This window comes from Zerene cesonia, chromosome 11 (genome assembly GCF_012273895.1).
Source record: "Zerene cesonia ecotype Mississippi chromosome 11, Zerene_cesonia_1.1, whole genome shotgun sequence".
Lineage (NCBI taxonomy): Eukaryota > Metazoa > Arthropoda > Insecta > Lepidoptera > Pieridae > Zerene > Zerene cesonia.
The window spans coordinates 9476965-9486293 of NC_052112.1; the positions used below are offsets into that span (position 1 = coordinate 9476965).

At 34.5% G+C, this 9329-nt stretch overlaps 3 protein-coding genes across 4 annotated transcripts in view; 1 reads left to right on the top strand and 2 right to left on the bottom strand.

Annotated features, from left to right (window-relative positions):
- Positions 1-67: 67 nt before the first annotated feature.
- On the bottom strand, positions 68-5648 carry LOC119830324 (alpha-1,2-mannosyltransferase ALG9). Its single transcript, XM_038353294.1, has 9 exons — positions 5447-5648; positions 4977-5143; positions 4441-4627; positions 3880-4079; positions 3309-3586; positions 2671-2825; positions 2149-2321; positions 1362-1577; positions 68-1068 (listed from the first exon to the last, which is right to left on the bottom strand). Exons 1-9 carry the CDS (start codon positions 5545-5547, stop codon positions 782-784), a joined length of 1764 nt encoding a protein of 587 aa, XP_038209222.1. The 5' UTR covers positions 5548-5648; the 3' UTR covers positions 68-781.
- Positions 5649-5941: 293 nt separating this feature from the next.
- LOC119830087 lies at positions 5942-8139 on the bottom strand. Its single transcript, XM_038352943.1, has 4 exons — positions 7897-8139; positions 7123-7258; positions 6341-6477; positions 5942-6237 (listed from the first exon to the last, which is right to left on the bottom strand). Exons 1-4 carry the CDS (start codon positions 7999-8001, stop codon positions 6070-6072), a joined length of 546 nt encoding a protein of 181 aa, XP_038208871.1. The 5' UTR covers positions 8002-8139; the 3' UTR covers positions 5942-6069.
- A 742-nt stretch (positions 8140-8881) lies between these two features.
- Positions 8882-9329, top strand: part of LOC119830422 (DNA topoisomerase 2-binding protein 1) — a 16059-nt gene continuing 15611 nt past the window's right edge. For both annotated transcript variants that reach the window (XM_038353445.1, XM_038353447.1), the window contains exon 1: positions 8882-9089. In XM_038353445.1, the coding sequence (XP_038209373.1) occupies positions 9000-9089 (90 nt within the window). In that variant the 5' untranslated portion in view covers positions 8882-8999. The remainder of the gene's footprint in view (positions 9090-9329) is intronic.

A 9329-nucleotide genomic window follows, 5' to 3' on the forward strand; every position in this document is an offset into this window, starting at 1 on the left:
TCAATTATAATTAAGTGCAATATATTTTCATAAATGCATGTGTTTAATAATTATTACAAAACATTAGTTTTTTTTTAGTTTCTACAACAGAAATTAACTCTATGATTAGCTGGCCCGCGCAATTTCTTCTGCTCTTTCCTAAAGGAATATTTTTCTTAATTCTACACCTTTTGTATTGATACTTTCTTCTATTGCTCTTAACTTGATTTTATATAGCCTTCCTTGATAGAATATACAACAAAAAACTATCAGTTCAAAATATATTCAAGACTATGTGGGATACTATTTTTATACCCCTATGTATTAGAGAATATGGAATTATATAAAAAATACAGGTGTCCTAGCAGAACTATATTTGGCGGATCAGCTATTAAGTTCTAGATAGTTATATTGCCTTAAATTAAGCTCAATTTTTAATTCAATTATTATACCTATGTTAATATACAACACAACCAAACTTTCTACTACATTTCAACTCGCCCTTACCCTATTATATTATTATGACTAGATTTACTGTATTTCAGTCAATTAATATATACTGTACAATCACTGCACATCACCTTGTTTGCATATGGCGTTATATTATCTGTGGTTTCAGTAGCAGATTTAACATAAGTGATTATTTTAATGCTTTCAATAGCTTAATTTTTTTTTAACCGACTTATTTAGAGCAGCTAAACTGATCTTTAAAAAAAAACATTGCATTATGTTTTTGAATATAACACATTTGTACCTTAAACAACAATTCAATCAAACATCAATACTACCTCAGTATTAAATATTAAATGCTTATATTTTTCAATAAATACAAATTCGCGTAAACCAAATGCTTATACGAGACGGCGGGTATATAAAAGGCTCTGAAGATCTTATTAGATTTAGACGCGTCCAATATAGGTACGGAAGAGGAAATTTCCCAATTTTTCGTGTCTTTATGATAAAATGGTTGTAACTCTGTGGGTTTTCCGATGTCCGAGTCGACGAGGTAGTTACATTTGGATGGGTGGAAGTAGGTTGAACTATTCCCAATGTTTTGATCATTGAAGTATGGATGAATTAGGCGGGTGGCTGAAAAGAAAGAAATTGGCGATATAGGTTGTTTAATGCGAATAAACGTATATTATGTATTTTGTACATTGTACAAATTGAAAACATTTTTAAACAATGCTTCTATAATCTGTCTTAAAAAAAATAAAATTTTATCTGTCTTCGGTCTGTTCTTGATTTTAAAATAAAATAACCATGGAGGTTTGCACTGTTCTTTTTTTTTTAATTTCAAATTTTAACTTTCCTTATTCAAAAATAAGCTACGTTCCATTTTCAAAAGTCAAAACACAATCACGTTCCATTTTCAAACTTACCATTCGAAGCGTCACTATACGGTGCTGGCAGTTGTCCATTAAACTCACTCGGCACAAACCGTATGTGGTAATTTGGCGGCAGATGGAAGCTCGATGGCGACCGGTACCACTCTTTGCCGAAACAGACGAACGTCTGCGAGTCGGTCGGCGGCAGATGGCGCAGTAGCGACATGGGGCCGTGGTAGTGTTGATAAAGTGCTGCTATGCGTGATATACCTGGAATATGAATGATATATTAGTTTAATCTATATTTGTATTATAAAGCCGAAGAGTTCGTTTGGTTGAACGCGCTATACTCAGAAACTACTGTTGCGATTTGAAAAATTTTGTCAGTGTTAGATAGCCCATTTTTTGAGGAAAGCTATATATGTACCACGGGCGTAGGCGGGGCGGAGTGGTACTAAATCAACGCAAGACGCTGCAAGTAACTGCCGTCGCTGAAAACAGAACAGTGTAACAGAAACTTTCTCTGTAACTTATACTCATGCAGTGACCATTTTGGCATAATTACATAAACATTTGTATTTAGAGAATTGTTCGATTTTATCCATACTGTATTTCTGTTTTTTTTTTTTACTGTATTTCTTTTTTTTTGTGCCAAATAAAAATATGTCCAAGTCTAATATTGCAATTTTGAATGACATGGATATCTGAAAGAGATGATTTGGCAATAAGTGCGCTTTTTGTATACTCGCAATGAATGTTTTGTTATGTGCGCAGGACTAATTATGAGACCGGTGATAGGTCATTATCATCAGCCTATATGTCGGCAGTCTCGGCAGCTCACCAGCGGTCCCGGCCAGCAGCGCGGCGGCGGCGGCGAGCGCGGCCGTGTGCGCGAGGTAGTGGCGGCGGCGCGCGCGCAGCAGCTCCGCGCTCACCGCGAACGCGAGCTTCTGCACGCAGTCCAGCGAGATCGCGCCCGCCAGCACCGCCGCGCTGTACGCCGGGTACAGGAACCTGCAATGTTGGGTGATCACTTTGAAACATTACATTTTATTTTTTGTATTCGGATGTCACCGGCCGTTATCATACACTATTTAAAGTCGACAATCTATTTGCACAGGCGTAAGACCTGCAAATAGGCTTGATTGCAAATGTATTTTTTTATGTCATTGTGTGGGCAACCGAGTTGGTGGTTCGCCTGATAGTAAGCGAAGCTGATAGCGAGCGCCAGTAGCTCATAGTACAGTGAGCCAGCAGCTCACGTACAGCGAGCCAACAGCTCACAGTACAGGGAGATAGTAGCTCACAGTACAAGCAACCAGTAGCACACAGTACAGCGAGCCAGCAGCACACACATACATACCTCTCCTCCTTGTGCGGCTGCGCCATGAACACGGCGAGCCACAGCGCGAGCGGCATGAGGCTGAGCCAGTAGGGCGCGCAGAAGGACGCGCGGCCCGCCGAGCGCACCGCCACGCGGCACGCGCCCAGCAGCAGCGGGCAGCACAGCGACAGCACCTGCAGCAAAGTACCGGCTTGGTATAGAAATTGGAAGACATCTTCGGAGCATTTGCAGTGAAATTACAGGAGAAACCTAATTGTTCATAGAGTTAAGATTCAAATTAGCTAAGCAGAGGGATATGGAAGAAAAATATGTTTCATACTGGATTTCAATTAATCATTTTAATACACGCCAAAAAAAAAGTAAATCAATTCCAAACACCATTTATATGCCCTAACACAACCCCTCTTACGACATTCAGCAACAATGCTTCTTTTCAGTCATAACAGGTTACTCATTTCGTTTTGGCTTATGAAATTACGATTACAGTTTAATTCATACACACTTCTTTGCTTATAGGTAAGAATATTTGAATGGTTCACATGATCATATATTTTTTCGATCATTTTCACAAACACATTACAATTTAGAAGGTTCATCAAAGAGGTCTTTTCACAACACATTGTTTTTTTGAAGAATTTCATGATTTTTCCACTTACCCAAACTATATTAAAATTAAGGAATCCATTCACAAAATAATACGTCCACGGCTCCACACCATACAAATCAGGTCCATGCTCAGTAAATATGTTATATGCCACTATGTTCCACGGCGCGACCACCAGCCGGCCGTAATGCCAGGAGTCCACCGCTATTGTTGGTAACAGGATGACGAGCAAAGAAATGATAGACCACTTGAAGAACTGTTTGTATAGTTTCTTAAATAACAGCATGTCTATCGCTATTGGAAGACCGAGGAGTGCAGTGAACGGCCAACCTGTGGAATGATGTTTTATGAGTGAAGATGGTCACTGATATGTAGGAAAGTATTTAAAAATTACTATAACTGAATGTTTATTCAAATCTCATGTACAGTTTAAAATGTACAATTTTACTAACATGGTTTAAATGAGTAAAATAAGATTGTTGAGATGTAGAGATGATTATCAATATAGTGGAAGTCAGCATATATGTTAATCTAAAAGGAACCTGATTCTTTTAACAACTAGAAATTAATGTAAATCAACATAAATGCATTAAAAATTAGTCATGCACATTAAAACAACTCACTCAACAATGTTGTTACTGCAGTCAACACGACAGCTGCCGCATACCGCCTCCGCCACCAGCTGGCCAACGCGGCGGAAACGAGAGCGGAACTCCAGGCCGATGGCAGCATGGCCGCAGAGGATGCGAAATTACCAGCAGCAGGAAGAGTGAAACACAGCCACACCCTACCCACGTGAACACCAAATTCATGGCAGACTGCTCTGCAAAATAATAAAAATACGAAAATAGCAATAGACAGCGCATTTTACGGTTATTCAACTCATTTGAAAAATTCAGTTGTTCACATTTTGAATGACAATAATTTATAAGTAGGTATCTGGAATTAGGTAATCTTTGGTAACATTCAAATTTTTTTCCCCCAAAGTAGACAAAAGAAAAGGAATAGAGGACTTTATTACAGAGATTAATTAATTAGGAACCTACTTCAGTTTTCCTTTGTTTTCTGTTCATTTTGATGAATTTATATGGTAAAAAAAAATTTTGTAACTTTTTCGGTTTATGTACTAACAAATGCTTTCGATATAAAATAACCTTGACATAGTTGTAATTTAATACACTTACTTATAAAACAAAAGCTCAGCCCAAGCCGTCAAAGCAGCAAGCATGACTCTAATTGTATAGAACACAGTGACGGGTGCCATGAAGAGGGCCAGCACCTTTGCAGGCACTGCAAATAGCCACAACGGCATGTACGACCGTATGGCATACATAGGACTGTACTCCCATGTTTGTAAGCCACTGCCATATACTGAAATGGATAAGTAGTATATAATATTTTATCTATCATATTAGTAATTTCTTATTGCACTGAGTGCATCATTTACTGCCCACATAGTAGTTTTTTATTTTATTTAAAGCAACTAAAACATTAATTACACTACATAAATTTTTTGTTCAGGTCCCTTTGTTTATGTTATTATAAATAGCTTATTATAGTGTAAAATCTGAACTATATTGTAGGACTACCTATGGTCTACAGTTTCAACAAAAATCTTCTCAAAGATCAAAAATCCTTTTTAATTCAACTCAGTACTTCCTGAGATTAGCATTAACTAACTTTTCAGCTTTAGTATGTAGATACAATTTGATAGTCTCACCTAAATAATGCAATGGCTCCCAGTAATTATATGTTTCATCACAATCTGCTATATGTCCCCAATATGCAGATATGATTCTAGCCGTTAGCAACAGCGCTAACGCTACGGCTCCGCCGGGATATGATATGCTACGTAAATCTGTTGGAGCGCTTGACACTAGGTACTCTCTATATGAACGGGAAATGGTAAGTTAAATGGTCTTTACATGTAGATTAGTACTTGTGATTTAAGTTTATTGCACAATAATAAATTTGAAAGGGTTTGGTTGAGATAATATTGCTAAAAGTTTTAAATTGAAGTTTTTACACTTAAATGTATGAAAGTAAATAGTTTTTAATGAATGGTACTCAGATACTGATAAGTATTGTGATTTTCTTGAGGATTTTGGGTTTGTGTAAATTCATGTGCAAATTATTTATTTCCTTTCAATGATATACAATAATAACAAAAGATTAAATTCGGTAGGTTACCCTTCGCTTGATTTCCTCGTTCGTTTGCCTTTACTCATACTAGCCGATCGTTTGGCTCCATTTTTGCTATGTATACTTCGTTGTCTTGCTGTTAACGGCATTTCAATTGCTAAATTTACAATAAAACTAAAATTATAATAGTATTTTCATTCCAATAAGATGCACAATAGATTATTACTTTGCCGATGCCCGTTGCCGACACTTGAACGCCAACCTGTTTGACATTGACAAATGGCAGAAGAGAATTTTATTTAAATGTTGCCATCTGTTTTGCTTACAGATATTTTACATACACATACTATAAAATACCTAATTTCTCATCAGCCACTAAAGCAAGCTTTGTAGAATACCTATATATCTAATTGCATTTTTTTTTCGAATTTGCTTTCACGATACAGTACCGTAATACGAATACACAATGACACCAATTATTTGGACATATTTAAACCCCAAGGCCCATCTAAATATACCATCATAAATTGAAAAACAATAAGAAATGTAACAATCAGTGCATTTATTAAAAATAAATAAAAATACACTAAAACATAATAACATCTACAGTGTAAATGCTACATGATCTCCATTTGAGATTAAACAATAATATTTCTTCTTATATCTATAATTCATTTTTTCCTTCTTGTTCTGACAACAGTCCATCCTGGGTCTACATCTTCTTCCATTGGTTCAGGTTCTGTGTTGTGCTGTTGTGATCCACTTTCATTATTTATAGCATTTTCTGGTTCATCTTCACCACTACTACTAGTTGTATCATCATCAGGGTTGCCATGGCACTTAAAATAAAGACTTATTGATCATACAGAAATATATGAAACATGAATGTATTGAGTTAAACAATAATAAAAATTATTGTTATTTAAAATAAACCAAATTTACCTGTGGCGGTACAGATTCATGAATAGGTGTGCTTAGCCATTTTTGACATTTTGGCATGGCTTCAATTCTATTTCTGAGTTCTTCATGGTGACCATCCTTTAATAAAGTGAGAAAAGTAAGCAATAATGTTGCAACCTCTGTAATAAAAGATATATTGTTAAAATAACAAAATAATTCCATAACATGAGCAATTCCAACCTAAAAGAATTAGATAATTAACAATAACAAATATCTGTAATGGTGTATTTTAGAACTAAAATAATAATAGTTGAACAGAAGAAATATATTCTATAACACAAGTGTAATCAAGCAACAAAATTATTGAAAAATAACAAATTGATTATATTTCTTTATATATCTGAATTTGACTACATGGTGCTGTCAAAAGGAATTTAAATTCAAATTCAAATTAAATTTATTTGCTAGAATGCAGTTACAAATTATAGATTTTATTAGAACAATTAAAGCTAAAATTCAATTACAACAATTAAATTAAGCAAATGTACAGGAAACAATCTGATTTTTTTAATTTATCTGCAATTTATTTCACTGAATGAAAACATAGTGAGTAAACCAGCATGTCAAGGGGTCAAAAGATCAACAACATATGCCAACCTGCACTTGGCCTAGACAGTGGATTATGGCTGAATCCTAATAAATATGGGCTGATGATGACAATATAACAATATTTAGTAGGATTTACATTCAGTCCTTATAGGTATTTAAAAGATTTACTAATTAATATTTATTGTATTTCAGATTAATATCCAGTACAGACACACCTCTTGGAGAGTTATCATGGCATACAGTTTCAAACTCTTCATCCATCAAATCCTCTAATACTTCAGTTAATTCATCTGTGTCCACAATATTTTCCACACAAAATCTCGCTACATACACTGACATGAGTTGTGCTGTCTGGAAATCAAATGTTTAGAATTATTATAGATCTAGCTATGATGACGACATTGTTCATGTGTGTATAGATTCAAATTCTAAATAAATTAAAGCCTATATGTTGATGAGGACTAATCGCCACATAATAAATTATCACAGTCAAAGTGTGCGTGAAAGCTGGACAAAGGACAGACTTGACACATTATTATTTTTGTTTCTCTTCAATGTCCAGATATGGATCGAAGTGTTTAATAATAGTAAATGGGCACGTTTTCCGCAACTCGACGACAAGCGCCTATTTTGCGTAAAAAGAAAAGGATTGAGGGATTTACTGATTTGGTTAAGTATTCATAAGCCAGCCTATATGCTTATAATTGCAATACATAATTAATATCTTAATCATTATATAACAAAAATTTAGGGCAAGCAATAAGAAAAAAAAATTGAATAAAAACACAGTGAAACGTAATATACTTGCGATTGTAGTAGCTATTTACTTGATGTTATAGCTTTTCTTTAGACATTGAGCTTTTTTTGTTTTTATTTCCACTAAGAGGTAACCTTTTAAAGTGGGCATGGAAAGTATATTTTCATGAAATACTTCCTATGATAAGTGTCCTAAGATGTACGAGTCCACAAAAGCAATTATATTTATTTACCTTTTCTCCGCCAGGCGCACCCATTCCATGTTCTACAGCTAACTGTAATGCTGTCCAATTGTTAAGAACGAGATCCACGATCGGCTTAAAGTCGTCGTACAACATTGTGGTTGTTTGTTAAAAGGCTTATACAAGAAATAAAATATTTCTTTGCTACTTAGTACAATCAAAACATTATTCACATTACACACCTAAACATAACCTCTAGTCTAGCCTCTAGGTACTCTATGGTACTCTTTGGGACTTGGATACTCTATTGTTGCGTTTAATTTTCGATCGATTTATAGGTAATCATTAATTATGGAAGTCTGAGGTAGAGTAGAGAGTATAGTCAAACGAGATTTTTTTTCTTTCTTCGCTGCAAGAACACAATATTGTTTCTTTGTCAGTATCATGCATATTCATTATATTAGGGTGTCTTATCACTTAAGTGTGACGTATTCAAGTACAAATTTACTGTATGAATGCTCGTAATGTGTCTATCACATTATCTGCATGCATACTTATTCATTATTGAAAATTCTTAATACATAATAAGAACATTTTATGATATATATTCATAATGTTTATATACTTTTTCAAATATTATGAGATTAATATTTTACTTAGTTTGCAGAAGGAACAATCACTACGCAAATAAGAATATGAAACATTCATACCTATCATACTTAAATAAAGACTGTTTAGACTTCTTTTTTCACTTTGTATGTACAGTATATTACTAAATAATATCCGGAGATCAAAACCCAATCAGGGATCGCCGCTCTAAATATAAAATGTATGAACAAATATGTGTATTACTGCTCCATTCTGAAAAAAAACGAAACTGTTTGATGGTACTATCATAATAAAATTTTATTTTTAATGCGTGAATGTAAAATTTGTATATGATACCATGGACAAGAGCTGATTGTCAAAACTATGTTATGACAGCACAAAGCTGACATTTTCTCTGACTGTCATCTATTTTGTAATTTGTAAATAATTCGCGCGCTCCCACAGGTTTTATTTTGTAAGGAATATTGTGGTAATATTTAAATGGGTGAAACAGAAACATATTTTAGTATTTAATTAGATATAACTAATCATACACGTCTAGCAATATGTCAGATGATATAAATGTTACCTTCATAATCCCGAAAAACCTGGCGAGTGAAAATGATTGTTCCGAAGAAATGAAGTTAGCGTACACAGTAAGTTACATTGAATATTATCATGTTGTGATTTTGAATACTAATGTAGCAGTAGAATTTGTAAGTTTTTGACTTTAAAAATCTGTTGTTTGTCTATTTATCTGCGTTGCATATTTAAAATGGTTTGTAGTGGTATTGACGTTTATGCAATTACACATACCAAAAAATGCATAGATTAGAATTAACAATATTTAAAGAATAAAGTGTAAAGCAGTGGTGGCTCAGTGGTGAGAACCTCGG